A 17,673-nucleotide genomic window follows, 5' to 3' on the forward strand; every position below is an offset into this window, starting at 1 on the left:
CTTGAATGTTGGGCCGACAGCAGTTGGGCAGATGCTGGACCAGATAGAAAATCAGTGTCAGGAATGGCGATAAAATTTGGAAATGCACTAATTGGTTGGAGATCAAGAAAACAATCACTTATAGCTTTAAGTTCAACTGAATCTGAGTTCAATGCGTTATCAGATATATGTAGAGAACTGGAATTTTATAAGCAACTGGTACAAGAATTGTTTGGAGAATGTTCCCTACCTATCAGAGTGTGGGAAGACAATCAACCTTGTATTAAACTAGCTAAATCAGGTCAATTCAAGGCGCACACAAAACACTTGGATATCCGTTATCAAAATGTATGCCAAAGTGTAAAACAAGGTTTAATTGAACTAAAGTATTGTCCAAGCCAAGAAAATCTCGCAGACGGTTTTACAAAAGCTTTGAGTCCGCAATCTCATAAATGTTTCTGTTCAGGTTTAAATTTGTATTAAGGTTGGTACAGCTCAGTGTTACGAGCGAGAGGGGGTGTTGCTATCAAAGGGTTAAAAGAGTAGCAGAAACGCTCTAATCACTGAGCAGCTGGAGGTCATTAGGCTTCCAGGAACATGAGTCTGTATAAATAGTCCCCCTGTTTGTTTGTTCTCCCCCTTCTCCCCTTTGGGTGTGTTTTTTGCTGAGATGTGTGGTTCGTCGCCAGGGTTGTTTTTTGGTGTTTTGTAAATAAACCTTATTTTTTGATTTACAAACCGCATGCTCCAGGACTCCTTTTTGGGAAGATGCTGCCTCTCCTGCCCTTCTTAGCTGCTGCGCGAAATCCTCTGCCGTGGTGAGACTTTTAAAGAAGGAAGTGCACTGGGCATTTACATTAAACTAATTAAAGTTTAATGGGACAAATCATGCCCCGGCCTCCTTTCATTATTTTGCCACCTGGTAGAGCTCCACCCAGAGCCTCCAGAACTTAACTAAAGCCCCCGTTGAACCACAGCCATTGGCAGAGTTAGTGTGCCTCTGAATTCTCCTTTGTTGGGAATCACAGGTGGGGAGAGTGTGGCTGCATGCAGGTCGTGTTTGTGGGCTTCCTGCGGGCATCTGGTTGGCCACGATGAGAATGGGATGCTGGACCAGGTGGGTCCTTTGGTCTGACCCAGCACAGGGTTGCCATGGGGTGGCCTTTGGTCCGGACCCAGCCTGACCCCCTTCTTTCTGTGGGGACCCTGTATGTAAGTGGCCTCCTTGGCTCTTTCTGTCGGCCCATATTGGACCAGCACGGGTGGTCAGGCCTTGTGAACTTTTAATTCATTACCCCTATAGTTATGGTTTGTGGGTTCCCACTTAATTTTAAATGTGATTTCGAATTGTATTTTAAACTTGTTCAATTTTGTGTTTTTACTGTGTTTTTCCCACCCGAGAGCAAAGCCTCATAAGGCTACATTGTCTAATCCCGTTTCAAAGCCATCTGATCTAGCAGCCCTTGTTATGCTAGGAAATGAGTTTTTTCAAGAACTGTATTTTCTGGATCATGATCTGGATCTGGGACCACGAGTCAGAGCAGGGCACCTGTACAAGGCCCTAGAATATACCACCACTCAGTTTCATTGGATGACCCTGGATTCTAGTATTCAAAAGAGAAAAACTATCTGAAGTTTTATAAACCTGCTTATCATTTTCCCTCTTAGTGACCTTTTGGCCCTGGAATGAGACCCTGAAAATATCATAGCTTGTAAGGAAAGTGTTCCACCCATCAGACTTATTTCTGTTTGGATACCTTGGTGTTGTCATGGAACAATATTTTCTCTCCTTTAATTTCTTCCTAAGGTTGTTTCATCCTCCCACTGGCTAAGAACCACCTCCCTTGTGATGTCAGGCATTCCAGAACTCCTCCCCTTTAGGCTATACCATTTCCTGATTGGCTGCTCATCATAGCCAATCGGCATGCCACATAAAGCATAAACCCAGGAAAATGTTTATTTCAAGATCTTGTATACTACTTATTTTCCCCCAAAAGTTATTACTGTTTTATTTTTGAACCTTTAAAAACTTATCTAGAAGTACATCTAATGGTCTTTGTTTTATTCCATTTTTGGAAGGTGTGTCTTTTTCTAATGCCTCTAATTGACGTGACGAAGCTGCTCCGGCAAACCGGCACCAGAACAGCACACAGAACGCCGTTTACCTTCCCGCTAGAAAGCGGTACCTATTTATCTACTTGCACTTAGGGGTGCTTTCGAACTGCTATGTTGGCAGGAGCTGGGACCGAAAGATGGGAGCTCACCCCGCCACGGGGATTCGAACCGCTGACCATGCGATCGGCAAGTCCTAGGTGCTGAGGTTTTACCCACAGCGCCACCTGTGTCCCCCCTTAGGTGCAGAGACCCCAACTATGATCAATTTTTCGCCTTGCCATTTGACTTGAACTGCAATAACTCTACCTTCCTCATCTTTAAAAATCTGCTGAGCTTCCAATTTATTATTTATGTACAGCACCACCCCTCTCTTCTTGCTTCTGTCTGATGAAATAAATTCGTTTCCTAATTTTTTTTATTAATTAACACCTTTCTATGTCTTCTCGCCAGATGAGTCTCTTGCAAACAAATAATATCCAAATTCTTCCTCTTCAAATAATATTCAATTTTATTGCGTTTTTTTTATCGTTCATCCCATTAATATTCCAAGTTCATAATTTCAGACTTGCATTTTTCACAGCAGTGGGCTAAAACGCCCCTTCTCAGGAGAAGAGAATGTACCTTAACAGCACAGTGAGAACAGGCTAGATGAAGGTCAACTCTCTGAGGAGCAGCCACTAGTGTGCACGGCTCCAAGGTTAATGACTGTATGCAATAAATCTTCTTGTAATTACAACCACTACATGCTGATTACCTAAGCCAGTGTGCTGTAGTGGTTAAGAGTGGTAGACTCCTAATCTGGTTAACCAGGTTCGCATCTCCGCTCCTCCACATGCAGCTGCTGAGTGACCTTGGGCCAATCACACTTCTCTGAAGTCTCTCAACCCCACTCACCTCACAGAGTGTTTGTTGTGGGGGAGGAAGGGAAAAGAGAATGTTAGCCGCTTTGAGACTCCTTTGGGTAGTGATAAAGCGGGATATCAAATCCAAACTCTTCTCTTCTAAGCCACAGTGTGCCAGATCTTGACAGAATTCATGGATAATTTGCTTTATTTCTGTGTTTCAAAACCTTTTAAATTTCCATTACATTCTGGTCATAATAATAGACACTTGTACAACAACTGCAATATTAATAACTTCTAGTTGTGTTGACACAGTAAATGATTTATAAAAGGACAAGTGAGCAACTCAAACTATATATTTGTTCTTCCTGTGTGTGGCAATTATTCTGTCTCATGTAAGAATCTATACACAAAGCTTTAAAAATATTCATTGAACGGTTGCCCTTTTTTGTAATAATTTGTCCTGCATAGTTCAGTAATTTATTTTGCCAATCTTCTTCATTATCTTTTTTGGCCAAGACTTCTTCCTTCCATAGTGGTTGGCTGGTCTTAGCCTGGCATCCAGTCTCACATATTGGAGCCAAGTTTTTCACTCAAACGGTCCATCAAGTCCTGTACATCTCAATATCATAACTTCATTTTTTTTAACAACAATCATTTCCCACTTTTTCTTCAAATCTTTATATGTCTTTTCCCAGGCCTTTTTAATAATTTTACATTGCCACCTCATAAGAAAGCCTCGTAAACCTTTTGCCCTCCCTTCTTGTTTCTTCTTCAGCACAGTCAAAGCCTCCCAAATCATTTCACACATGGTGCCATTTTCATCAGTCAGGATCTCCCAAATCATTTCACATGGAATTCCATTTTTGTCTTTGACTATTCTTACTTTCCCTTGTATTTTCCTCAGACCTCGTTTGTTTACCATTCACACCTTGGTGGTTTGTGCATTCATCTCTTTTAATTGTCCCCCAGCCTCTGAAAGTGCATTAGTATTTTTAAGAATTTGAGAAGCTGTTTTGTTAACATCTTTCTTTATCTGCTCAAATTCTCTTTTAATGTATAAAAGCAAATCAAACAATTCATATTTTAAATTCTCTTGTATTGCGGTCTGGCTGGGTAGTTTTAACATTGAGCTTTTTCCTTTTGCCATTTCCAATTTAGAGTATATTGGCAAAACCTACTGGTGTTTCACAACTTTGTGACTAGTTGCAGGACCTTAGCCAGACCTAGCAGAGTAAATGCAGAATCCACGGAAGCAACTGGCAACTTGGCTGCAGACAGGATAGACGAAGCAGGAACCAAGAACTTGTAGTTAGGTGTTTATTATATACAGTGGACTATTTATAGGAACAGAACACAGATCTTTAGCTAGCTCTCTCTGATATGGCTCACAATTTCTAAACTGACATACTGAACCACTGAACTAACAAACTAACACATTCCAGTTAGTAGACCATTAATTATCATTCCCTTGAGAGAGCTTGACCAATCATGGAGCTGTCTCCATGCCTCTGTATCACCAGGCAGACTTACCTTTTGGCTGTCTGCCAAACCTTAATTGATTTAATTGTGAGTAGCTGCATGTACACAGTTTCCCAACAGAGTGGTGGGGGCAATTCTCTTTTCCCAGCTTCCTCTATAGGGTTTAATTCCAAAACACCAAGCTCTTTCCCACCACAGTGTGTATTATTTTTAGCTTTCTCTGTACTTTGTCAAGGTCATCAACTCAGCAGTGAAAGCCTATTTTTCCAACCTAATCCCTCCACCTCTGCCACTTTGCTCACAAATATCTGTTTCTGACAATTATATGTACAAATCTTTGCATCCATTCATGTCAAAATAGTTATAAGATCCAACATAATAATATTGAATAGATTTCAATTGCTAAGAACTTTCCTTTCCACAAACATAAGCGAAAAATTTAAGACAGTGGTGTTGAGGCTCCCTGAGAATCCATATAATAAATCAATGTTATTAAATTTATTTTAGACAATGTTCACAGTGAGTATTCTGGTCCTCTTCTTTTTCTCTTGATTTTTAGCCAGTAGATGCCTTTTTAGTAAAATAAATACATAATTGTAAATCCGTTAATTAGGACATCTTCAGAGTAGATCCAAAAGTACTTTCCCAGAAGTAAAATAGTTTCCAGAGAGTTAATCTTATCTTTCTTCCAGAAAACAATTATAATGTTTTGCAGGACCCCGAGACACCCCAATGCTCCTCTTGGGTTTTTTGGGGGAGGCGCATCGCCCTTGGGCTCTTCCCCTCACTCTACGGAGCCGAATCTGATGGAGCCATCAGATTCTCAGTCCGATTGCCATTTTGCAAGGCCCTGGAAACCCGCTGAATGAAAAATTTAGCCCTTGAGGGAACTCCCAGTGGAACTGAATGTTGTGTTTTCTCAAAGCCTCTGCTACGAATATCACTTCAATCTCCTGAGATCAAGGATTTTCTTGATGAAGTTGAAGATTCAAGGGCAGCCCCACCCACATGAGTGCATTACAGTAGTACAGCCTTCAGATTATTAACACATGGGCTACAGTGTTCAGGTTACTGCTGTCCAGGAATGGTCTCAGTTGGTGCAGGAGACCAAATTGATTTATGGGCCTCATCCAGTCCACCATTGTATTGAGACACGGATAGCTCCATTTGCCAGAGCATAGTGCTGATAATGCCAAGGCTGCAAGTTCGAGCCCCATAAGGAACAGTTGCACATTCCTGCATTGCAGGGTTTGGACCAGATGATCCTCAGGCTCCCTTTCAACTCTATGATTCTATGATTCTACCACCTGGGACGAAAAATTAGTCTCCTGCAGCCTATGAACCCACTGGTTGCCCTTATTTAGCTTGTAAGATAGTGACCATGGAGATCAGAAGGGACAATGGGACATCAGACATACAAAGTAAGGAAACAAATATTGGTATGCATTGCAAATACAGTGGTACCTCAGCTTACATACACTTCAGGTTACAGACTCCGCTAACCCAGAAATAGTACCTCAGGTTAAAAACGTTGCTTTAGGATGAGAACAGAAATCGTGCTCCGGCGGTGCGGCAGCAGCAGGAGGCCCCATTAGCTAAAGTGGTGCTTCAGGTTAAGAACAGTTTCAGGTTAAGAACAGACCCCCAGAACTAATTATGTTCTTAACCCAAGGTACCACTGTACTTAACCCGAGGTACCACTGTAAATGCATTAAACAAAGGCTATGATTGGACGCTTCCATTCTTTATTTTTGTAGCCATCTACGTCTGTGCTTGCAAAGGTGACTTTGAGGGCTGATGCCAGAGATGCCAAAATCTAGATGGCAGAGTGTGGATTGTGCATTAAAACAGTTGGTGTGGGTGATCTCTTGTTTTTGTGTAGAGATTATGCGATCCAGTTTCATTCATCTTAAAGGTGTCTTCTTAAAGCCAAACATCATTAGGCACCTTCTTACAAATATACCGTATGTGCTTCCCACAGTGTGATGATATCCAGCAATTGCTTCCACAGTCAAAGGTCAATGCACCACAGTTCCCTGGTCTTGGCTCCCCGGCATTCCAGTACCTAAAAAGAAAAGAAACAGCAGCACTGATCAATCAAGATTGGATGTCTGCCTCCTCACCCGCTCCCTGTGCCTTCTACCATTAAAAAGATGTTCAGCTTTTTCTCTCTTCACATCCATCCATAATTGTGGTGGATTTTTCTCCCCATGTTTTAGAATTCTAACCTCAGATCTGCTCTGTACCGTTGTGGGTGTTGGAGAGAGAATTTTGGAAGAGAGATCCATACTCTCTTGTAGGAGAGATAACACAGTAGTGATTGTTGTGAGCATATCAAAACTTCTCACATCCATCACCCACCCCATGCATGAGGATAGCAGTGACACTATACAGAAACAAAAATAGCTATGTCCTCAAATGAAATACAAAAGATAATCTATAACCACAAATGTATAATCACATATTGATCTTATCAAAATCTTACATGACGGTTCTAAGTTTACTCTAATCAATTATCCATAGTTAATAAAGGTATCATCCTAGCCCCACACTTATTGTCACTTCTGCTAAGGCTTCGCATTCTCCAGTGTCCATTGTATATTGAATCAAGTCCCACTACACAGCACGAAGATTCTGTGGTAAGTGTAAATCTGTAACTCCCTTATTTTTAGCTCTCCAGGAATCTATTAAATTGATGTTAATAATAATGGTGTAATAGGTGTGTTTTTTACTCCCATGAGATGTTTGGGTTGGATCTGCCCTTTGATCAAGTCTAAGATCACATACAACAGTGGTTCCCAATTGGTGGTCCACGGACCACCCACCCAGGGGCTCCATGGCACCATCCACATAAGAAAAACTGCCACAGAGATATCAAAATGTTCAAAGGTAGGGTGGCCCATGGTTTGGCTTTTGAAAAACAAGGAGTCTCCAGGAATCTATTAAATTGATGTTAATAATAATGGTGTAATAGGTGTTTTTTTTACTCCCATGAGATGTTTGGGTTGGATCTGCCCTTTGATCAAGTCTAAGATCACATACAACAGTGGTTCCCAATTGGTGGTCCACGGACCACCCACCCAGGGGCTCCATGGCACCATCCACATAAGAAAAACTGCCACAGAGATATCAAAATGTTCAAAGGTAGGGTGGGCCATGGTTTGGCTTTTGAAAAAAAGGAGTACTTAGCTACCATTTCCCCCCGAAAGTAAGACATCCCCCCAAAATAAGAACTACTTCCAGTTTTGCCTCTTGCTGTTAAATAAGGCCTCCCCCGAACATAAGGCCTCCCCGGAATATAAGGCCCCCAAAGCTACCGTAAGGCATTTGACTCCTCTGGACCGTAGTGGCGGGTGCAGCTGCGCAGCTCACTGATTGGCCGCAGTGCAGCCGGAGCTGTTCAGGCAGTGTGAGGTCTCTTTAAATCAGAGAGCCCTCGCTGCCGCCAGGACAAGCTGCCGCCTGCTGCTCGCTCTGCCCTGACGAAGTGTGGCTGACTCACAATTAGACAATAAATGTGTACCGTATTCTTCTTCATGGAAAAATAAGACATCCCCTGAAAATAAGACCTAGAGCATCTTTGGGATCAAAAATCAATATAAGACACTGTCTTATTTTCGGGGAAACAGGGTAACTGGGAACCACTGGCATACAGGATTTAAGTTCCCAGCTTGTATTATACAACCCCACTGCCCATTTGTAAAGTTTACTCAATACCTATGCCCAAAAGGATAAGCGGTTGGTATTGGTTGCAACAATGGAGATGAATGGAATTGGATTTTGATCCAGGAGACCTTGCACAAATAGAAAGTGACCCTCTGTTAATCTATTCTTGGTAATAAATGCCAGACCAGCTCGCTGTTCTACTACCAAGCTGTGGATGAGTGAGATCTTACTCTGATCTTGTACATCCATCAACACGGTTGAAAAGTGTTGTTAGATACTTAAAGGGAACCATGAACTGTCTTAAACTGCCAGCTGACAGGAGGTTGGACTAGATGATCCTTGGGGTGTCATTCAACTCTAAATTTCTATGTGTCTGTGATTCTATCCAAGAGAGTGACATGAACTGCCCTCTCTCATACACATGCCTCATCTGCTATTATTTTAGGATAGAGATTGCTGGTTATTCAGATTGTTTAGCAGATAACTGTAGAAATATTTTCCTAAAGACAGTGTTGCTCAGCTTTAGGTTCCTGCAACTCCTTTTGAAGCTGAGCTAATCAGAACAAACCATTTAAAAGGATGCCTTCACCCTCTTCTGAATCACCGCATTCACTAGGTTAGAGAAGCAGGAAGAGGAGCCTTTCTGTCTCTCCAGCCTAGTGAGAAGCAGCAGCCGCTCATCTGGGCAATGATGTGGAGGAGTACATATGTAGGTCTTTGGTAGTAGAGAAAAGTGCAAGCAAAAGTACATTTGGAGAGGGAAAGAATTAATTATGTAAACTGAATCCGCAACTTTTTGGACGTCATACCATTAACAAATGTTTCTTCAAAAACTTACGTGATTGAAGCTACTATCCCTGACAGCCATGTCCATGTCACTCCCTTGTCTTTAAAGAGTCCAATCCAAAACCACCGTCTACGGTCTTTTACTTGCTTATTCACAAATTGCTAGAGTGAGGTGGGGTGGAGAGAAGGAACAAACAGAACATCTTTCTAGACATTGTATTTTCTCTTGGAGACTATCGTCCTTTACAGACATTCAACAAGAATAAAACAAAAGGAGTAGATGTCATCATTGAAGGCCCAATTCACATATTTTGGGGAAGCAGTGATCAAAAATATACAATGTATTCCAAGTATGGTTGCAGTATCGATGCATTACAATTTTGGCAGTTTTATTTTTGATCCATTTCCTAATGATCCCTTCAATGGAATTTGTGATCTGATATGGATGACACCTAGCAGGACAGTGACCTATGTGGCAAATGCTCCAATTTCTGCATCCATGTTTGTTGGTTGGTTTCAAAGACACTGGAATCAGTCTGGTTGTGGTATGCTTGATGGCATGATGATGGGGTCTCATACATGTCTATGCCCTGTAGCACCCCAGTAGCCCCTCTGCCAGGGCTAAGGCACTGGGAGGGCTTTATACCCTGTAAGCTCCTCTAGAGTCATCGTACTCTCATGCCAGAGGGTTGTGAGGGAAGCCTTCTTTCTGAGCACTCAGTACATCTCAAATAGCAGAGGAGGACTCTACAGGCAATCAAGGGGATAGATGCCCCTCAAGTATCTACTCCTCCTCCTTCAAGGCCTCCTTTCTGACTGCCAACTTCAGTCTATTAGAGTTCAGCAGCTCCAAGAAACCTTAGTTAGTCCCAGATGGTAGCAGCTGCTCCCTGTCCCACCCAACCCATGGCTTGACTGATGGAGTTGCTGTCTTGGTTGCATACCAAGAACTTCTTAACTGGATAGTGATAATAGGATCCCTTTGGCTCAAGAAGATCCCCAACCTTTCCTATACTCAGCTTTGATGCTCACCTGTTCTTCCCATGTTTCGAAAGAAATGAGCTTGGCACCTTCCATCTCACACTTTTTTTGGGAATCCACCCATGAGTTTTGCTCATGAGAAAAGAAATAGAATGTCCTTTCATATATAACCCAACCATCATTCAAGTTTCCAATAAGGTGATCTTTGAGTCAAGCCAGATATGGAGGAAGAATAGAAAAAGAAAACAAGATAGGCAATTTAATGGGATAATCTCAAAGGGTGCCCAGAACAGAGTCTGTTTCCATTGTGTTGGGTGTGTTTCAGTCGGTAAGGTTCAAGAATGTGGACAAGGAGCTTGGATTGGTCAGGACACCTGGAACTATGGGGATGGCCCTGCCTGGATTCCCACCCCTCTTATCAGGGTGACTGGTCTCCTGCAAGGCTACCACACTGGATGTTCAGGTCCACCACCGGCATGTGGACCAAATGCGCTGCCGCCTGGCTGATGCCCCAGATCCAGCTACTGCTACCACACCAGAGCACAGGGACAAGGTGAACGATCAGCCTGGCTCACAGAATGATGCACCTGATGAGAACCCTGTTTTGATTTAAGACATGATATCCAATCACAGGACATTTGAGGATTTGGGCTATTGCCATTGGCCCTTTAACTCTAAGTTATGATTCGCAGCTTGGGAGTTTAGAAAGCCAATCACATTGGGAGTGGGAGTGGCCCAGGTCGTCAGAAATGCATAAAGCAGTTGCTTCGTCCCTGTTGTCCAGTTCCATTAGTTTAATAAAGGTTCTTGTTGTCAATGGATCTTGCCTCTTGTGAACCCACCTAAAATTCATTAGCTATATAAGAAGTAGGGTCACAGGTGGCGCTGTGGGTTAAAGCCTCAGCGCCTAGGACTTGCTGATCGAAAGGTCGGCGGTTCGAATCCCTGCTGCGGGGTGCGCTCCCGCTGCTCGGTCCCAGCGCCTGCCAACCTAGCAGTTCGAAAGCACCTCCGGGTGCAAGTAGATAAATAGGGACCGCTTACCAGCGGGAAGGTAAACGGTGTTTCCGTGTGCAGCTCTGGCTCGCCAGAGCAGCGATGTCACACTGGCCATGTGACCCGGAAGTGTCTCCAGACAGCGCTGGCCCCTGGCCTCTTAAGTGAGATGGGCGCACAACCCCAGAGTCTGTCAAGACTGGCCCGTACGGGCAGGGGTACCTTTACCTTTTATATAAGAAGTGGTTCCAATGAAGGAGAACCCACTTTAGAAACCTGTACAGATTAATGGAGGACCCTATCCTGACCTAGCTTTGGGGTCTGGGTACAGGTCTTTTAGCTGACCTGTTTTGATTGTCTTTGTTATAGCAAAAAATGGCAAAGTCTTTTCTTTCCTAACCATAGAGGCTAAATCAACAGGATAGCTGAACTGAATATCTCTGATGTTTCCCTAGGGTGGCTGGATGCAAAGGAGGGCAGCTCTCTCCTCTGGCTCTAAGAGTTTTCAGCTAGAGGAGGGGCTTTCAGCTGGGGCAGAATCAGGGCAGGTTCCCACTGTACTACAATTCTTCAGCATTGTAAGGTATCTTACCAATTTCTTTTTGCAGTTCATCATTTCTGTTGGCAAAATACCGCATTTCCTCTGATATGTTTTGAGCTACAGCGAGTATTTGGAAGTCTAAAAGATTTGAAATTGTTCAAGGCAAAAGAGTATCTGAAATAACAATCTGCAAATATTAAGAAACCATTTTCAAGCATTTTAAAACACTTTAGCCTGAAACAAGAAGCAGAGCTGAAGGATTGGGTTCTTATGAATATGAGGACAGACTTGATTCTCTGTGGCTGAGATCACCAATGAAAGGCCTCAGAAGGATCCTGCAGCTGGATCAGACCAAAGACCCATGCAATCCATGCAGCCAGTGTGGTGCAGTGGTTAAGAGTGGTAGACTCGTAATCTGTAGAATTGGGTTCACATCCCTTCTCCTCCACATGCAGCTGCAGGGTGACCTTGGGCCAGTCACACTTCTTTGAAGTCTCTCAGCCCCACTCACCTCACAGAGTGTTTGTTATGGGGGAGGTACGGAAAGGAGAATGTTAGCTGCTTTGAGACTCCTTCGGGTAGTGATAAAGCGTGATATCAAATCCAAACTCTTCTTCTATCCTATTCTCATATTATAAGTGGCCCATGAAGTATCTCTAATGTTCCCTTCCTATGTCCTCCCAATTCCCACCTCGAGTCCCACAATAAAGCCAAATATACAAAGAATACTTTGTAGTTTTCAATTATGCTTCTTGAGATCTAAGAAAACAGAGGCGTCAAAACTCTTTTTCTGATGAATACTGGGTTTCATTCAGCATAGAGCTAAGGAGAACATTATGTCAGTGCAGGAATTTTCCTTGTGCAATGCAATCTTCAGCCCCTTTCCCTCCAATCTGTTCCCCACCCAGCAGAGCAGTTTTTGTGATGGCATGCAGGGAGAAGGGGGAGGGGAGTTCCCTTGTGCTAGTGCTAAAATCTTGCAGAATCACAAACGTTGTGAATTACAGTTTGATGGGGGGGGCGACAGTATTTCTAGTGGGGAGATGTGAGAATCACAACCATCTGCTTTTCTTTCTGCTGAGCAATGAAACAGTGATAAACTCTATTGGGTGTTGAGTTTCATTCAATACAGTATAGTTATTGCTCACACAACATGAATCCCAAACTACAGAAATTGAAGCCTGTTTAAATTAAATAGGGTCTAGCAAAAGTGAGGATGTGCATAAAAAAATGCTTACCATCCTTGTCTTCATGTATTGTATCAATCCCAACAATAAAGGTCCGAATCATATCCATTGCCATTTGAACCTCCGCTCTTTCTTTTACTTCCCTTTGATCTAAGAAGGAGGTAGGTAGAAAAGAAATGAAGAAATTGTGTTCTAGCACCCTGGACGGATGAGCTGGGGGAGGGGATTATTGGTTTCAAACTGCTTTTAATATTGAATTTAAATTGCTGACTTGTAATGCAAATAAGCATCAAATCAACAAAAACATGACTATGACTTCTATTAATATTTTCTTCTCCCGGCCCTTGATTGTGGCTCCCCTGGTGGTTGTGGGTTGTGATACATAAGTACAACATTCCTTGTTTTCCTAGAGTGGACATGCAGGGGGATTTTTGGTCCAGCCAGTTGGAACTTCCTTTTTCCTCCTGGGCTGGGACATACTTCCTTTTCGATGTGACTAGAGGTGGGCATGACCTTACCTGTTCAGGTAACAAAAGCAAAGGGCACGCAGCACCCTCTCTCTTTTCCATCTTCCTTATGTCGTGTGAACTGCAGTAACTGCCAGTCCGCAGTCACTGGGATTAATCCCCCATATGGGGTAGAGCCAGATGTATGTACTTTTTAACTACTTTTGTTTTCAGGGATCCATCTGTGAACTGAATGTGTGAGTAAACCACTTTTATATACTTTACACAAGATTGTGGTATGTTTATTCTTTTAAGAGGGATATAAGGGGACTTACCAGGAACCTAATATTAAGAAGCTTAAACAAGCCTGCAACCAGTTATCTGGTGTGCGTTTAAAAGGGGAATGTAAAACTCTGCTGAGTTATAGAACATGATAGCTCAAGTTAGGAAGGATATTAATAAACAATATATTCTGTCCTGCCTCCCTGAACATTCCTGCAGAGGTCTGAAGTCCTGTTTACATTTGGCCTGTTGCTTCTGTCATTAAATGGTTGGCCATTAAAAAACTCAGCCAAGTTATCTTCTTCCACTTCCGGTACAAGTCTTATCCTTAAGTTAGTCTCCCTATTTTTCAATTCAATCATCGAAAGATAGGTCTGATGTTCACCTACTTGTTTGTTGAGTGGTCTCACCTCTTTTTCTAACTTTCCAAGTCTTTGGCTAGTATCTTCAGCCAGTTTCCTGTTCTCCCCTGTAGCCTCCTCCAATTTTGCAATTGTTTGAACGTTCTGTGCCACTTGTCCAGTTAGTCTATTTAGACATTCTGTGTTCTGATCTATTTTCGATGTTTGTTCATCAGCCTTTTTGTCCAAAGATTCCACTCTCTTATCCAAAGATTCCAATTTTTCATAATTTTTTTCTAAAATAGAAGCAGCTGTTCCTGAGGCCATATCCTCCAGTTGTAGTTCCTCTGTTTCTCCTCCCCCTGCACGTGGAAGGGAAACAGTTTCTTCTTCAGAGAGCAAAATAGGCACAGACGATCTGCGTTGCTGTAAAGTTGAGGCTAAGGTTGTTTGTCTCGTTCTTGGTCTTTGTTCTTTTTCTTTAGTCTCCTTTTTGTTTGCGCCACTCATTCCAAGTTTATCTAAGAGTCAAGGTCAAGCTGAGTTGTTCCCATGAGAAAGAGACGGCCCAGGTGGCAGCACTCAGCCAGTAGGCCGGGAAATAGAAAGTAAAACAATTATCACTGCTGTTAAGTCCAAAAACCTCTAGGGGGATCTTAAAATGTCTTTCAGGAAGAAATCAGTTAGTACAATATGCAGAGGTAATGAAATTAATGTCCAAAAACCTTCAACTATTAAATTTTCAGCAGAGTTGGTGTTATAAAAACACAATGTCTCAAACAGTGCTTGCTGGAACTTCAAATGGTGTTACAAAGTAACAGAGTCCAGACCTCTCAGATTTTTTCCAATTTATGTTTCAAAATATTTAAGTCTGCAGGCTGACTGCTACTGTTACCAGGCAGTTCCAGCACCTGGGTTTCTTCTTTAAATTGTAACTTCAACAGAGGAAGATGCTACAGTCCATATTAAAACATAAATCCAATGCTTAAGATCCTTTTCAGCATTTAAAAAAAGGTTCAGTGAATGCTCAGATCCAATTAGTTAAAGACTCACTCACAGCCTCCACTCCTCCAGCTCTTTGCTTTGAAGTTTAGTGACAGCGGAAGACGGACTTCCTTTTTTTTCGTCCTCCGCTTTCAGCCAAATTCCGTTGCTTTAATCTCTAATTATTTAAAAGTCCTTATTACTCACGGGTTGTTGCTTTTCAAAGTGCCAAATCCAGGAAGAAAGGTCAGCGCTCACCGGCAACAGCTTCGCGGCTTCTCTCCGCCGATTGCGGAACGACCCTCAGCGCCGCTGCCTCCTCCGCGATCTGGAGCCCCTTACGGGGTTCCTTCAACGTTTTGGGGGCAGCTCCTGGCGCCCGCCGGGTCCCAGGACCGCAGGCTTCTGCCGCCTGCGGTTTTCCGATGTGGGTCTCCGCTTTGCCGTAGCGGACGACCCGTTTTCGAGCGGAGCTCCCTTCCCGGTTAGGAAAGGGCAGCCATTACACTTCGCGCCGCCTCCGGAAGTCCTGCTGACTCCATTCTAGATGCACATTTCCTCTTTGTCCTACGGACGTGCATTTGCCAGGCTGCCTCATACTCTGCCATATGCTTAAAATATGCAAACTCTTGGATCATTTGATTCCCTCCCCCCAAGATTTGCTTACTTTGGAGTGCCCTTTAAAAATGAATTAGCTAAGCAAGTAGGTCATGTGTTCATCTATCTAATGCTATTTTTCTAGAAAAACAGGCACAGGAACTCACCATGAATTTCTCCCTTGTTCTCTTAAAATGACAATGGCGCCCACCTGAGAGGGGCCAGAACAGAGACCTGATGAATTCCGGCTGAAAAAGGCCCTGCATATATCTTGATATTTAGGTAGGCTCTGGACTCACCCACTTTGGCCATGGCCTTATCCTCTGCAGCCTGTTTCTCCCAAGCACTTTCCTTCAGGGGACTGGAGCCCTAGCAGAGGGCAGGCTGGCGAGGATCAGGAATGGGGGCACTCCCCCAGCAAATGAGGATTAGTTGGGAAAGAAGCAGAGAATTGCAATTGGGAAAGGGAATTGCCCAGGGTGTTCCAGGGACTTGTGTTAGCCTATTCTTCTGTTCCAAGTGCTGGAACTCACTTATTCAGGGAGAACGAAACAGTGTCGTTGCTCTCAGTGGGTGACAGCTGTAAGTCAACCCTTGAAATCAAGGAGGGGTGAAATGGGTAAATGGAAGGTGGATCCTGCCATCTCTTTTTGGAAATGCTATTGGAATTGAAGCAAAGCCCGCGGCAGTAGTATCAATGTACGCCAATTGTATACTTACATAGGAGGAAAATCATCAGTGTCATCACAGTAAGGGCGATAATCACAGATACGATAATGAATTCACCCATGGGAGATTTCATGAGGGTTACAAAGTCCTGAAAAACAGATGCTTGAAGAAAGACAATTCTGCTTTAGCCATCGGTAGCCAACATATCATTGCCACCCCAGAAAAAATGATTTTCATACACTGTGGTGGCCATCAGCCAGAGATATTCACTGGTTCAGGGGGTGGATCCTTGGGAAGGTAAGGAGATGGAGGAAGCAAGGCGAGATGCCTTGCTGCTTGAGGAAACTTCTCTATCTTTTTTCTTTTAAAAAAAGTTTTAATATATACTTTTCAAGTTTATAGATTTCATTAGTTTTACAATCATTTCAACATTTCAAAGTTTGACTTCCCCCTCTTTCTGTGGTTCCTTAAAATTATTTTTTAATATATTCTGCATATCCCAATTCATTTAACTTACTCATTTAATTATCTACTTTAAATATATACTCTTATGAAACTGCACATTATTATTATTATTATAATCCTCCTAATGTTTTTATCTGTTTTCAATTTATCTGTAAATATTCAATAAACCATTTCCATTCTTATCCTTCCTGTAAGTTTCAACATTTCTGCATATTCCATAAGTTTTTGTAGCCGTTTTTCCTTTGCTGGGACTTCTGCTTCTTACCACTTTGGGGCAAGTAGCATTCTTCCTGTTGTAGTAGCATACATAAATAAATTTCCGTACAATTTAGGTAGCCCTGTCCCTATAATTCGAAAAAGAAAAGCTTCTGGTGAAGCACTGCCACCCCACCCCAGTCACCATTCTCCCCCTCCCCCTTTTACCTACTGGTTTCTCTGTCTTGTGAGAGAAACCAGGACAGAGAAACCAGTAGGAGAACACTTCAATCTCCCAGGACATTCTATACAAGATCTCAAAGTAGCTGTTTTACTACAAAGGAATTTCAGAAATAGACTGGAAAGAGAAGCTGCTGAATTGCAACTTATCACCAAACTTAAAACCATGGAGAGACCTCGTCTGAACAAAGACATTGGATTCTTATCTCATTATACATGACAAAGCCATTTTTCACCTTCTCACCCCTTGCTTTTTCCTGTAAGACCAATTGCAGTCGTTAAGAGTCGTCAACAGGCTCATCACAGCTATCTGCCAATCACCCATTCCCACCACCCTTCTGAGTAATACCCCTCCCCACCTTCTCACTATATAGAAGGGTCTGGAAACTTCTGTTTCAGTGTATCTGAAGAAGTGTGCATGCACACGAAAGCTCATACCAAGAACTGACTTAGTTGGTCTTTAAGGTGCTACTGGAAGGAATTTTTTTTGTTTTGTACATGGAGTAAGTTATACTTAAATGGAGTAACTTATGTAGAGTAATTAGAATTTGCAGTAGCAGGAGGATAATAATTAGAAGGAACCATGGATGGGGGGAAATGGTGTTTATGAATAAATGTATTTGGCTGGTTGGTTTTTGTTTTTTTTGTAAATGTGGAAATTTGTAAAAGTGTGGCATTGGACAGGAAGGAGCAGGCAGAGCAAAGAAAGCGATATTCGCCCTCGCTTGTTCCAGCCCCATCCAGCTCCCAGGATACCAAGCAGAGGCTGGGAGGAGTGAAGGCAAAGATCACCCTCGCTACTCCCAGGCCCCTCTCGACTCCTGGGATGGAGTTTGGGAGGAGAGAAGGTGAAGATCCCCTCGCTTGTCGCAACACCCT

General features: G+C 42.8%; 1 protein-coding gene across 8 annotated transcripts in view; it reads right to left on the reverse strand.

The window, feature by feature from the left end:
- Nucleotides 1–17,673, reverse strand: part of LOC309377688 (CD209 antigen-like protein D) — a 109,275-nt gene that overhangs the window by 90,363 nt on the left and 1,239 nt on the right. For 2 of the 8 annotated variants that reach the window (XM_081925324.1, XM_081925323.1), the window contains exons 3-6: nt 15,946–16,056; nt 12,627–12,725; nt 11,440–11,526; nt 9,903–10,054 (exon numbers count right to left, since the gene is read on the reverse strand). The exons of 4 other annotated variants lie outside the window; for them this stretch is intronic. In XM_081925324.1, the coding sequence (XP_081781450.1) occupies nt 9,903–10,054; nt 11,440–11,526; nt 12,627–12,725; nt 15,946–16,056 (449 nt within the window). Of the gene's footprint in view, nt 1–6,146; nt 6,484–8,922; nt 9,033–9,902; nt 10,055–11,439; nt 11,527–12,626; nt 12,726–15,945; nt 16,057–17,673 lie in introns of those variants that run through there. 2 more of the 8 variants (XM_081925325.1, XM_081925322.1) reach the window with 2 other exon arrangements.

Source organism: Podarcis melisellensis, assembly GCF_964234715.1.
Source record: "Podarcis melisellensis genome assembly, chromosome: 9".
Taxonomy (NCBI): domain Eukaryota; kingdom Metazoa; phylum Chordata; class Lepidosauria; order Squamata; family Lacertidae; genus Podarcis; species Podarcis melisellensis.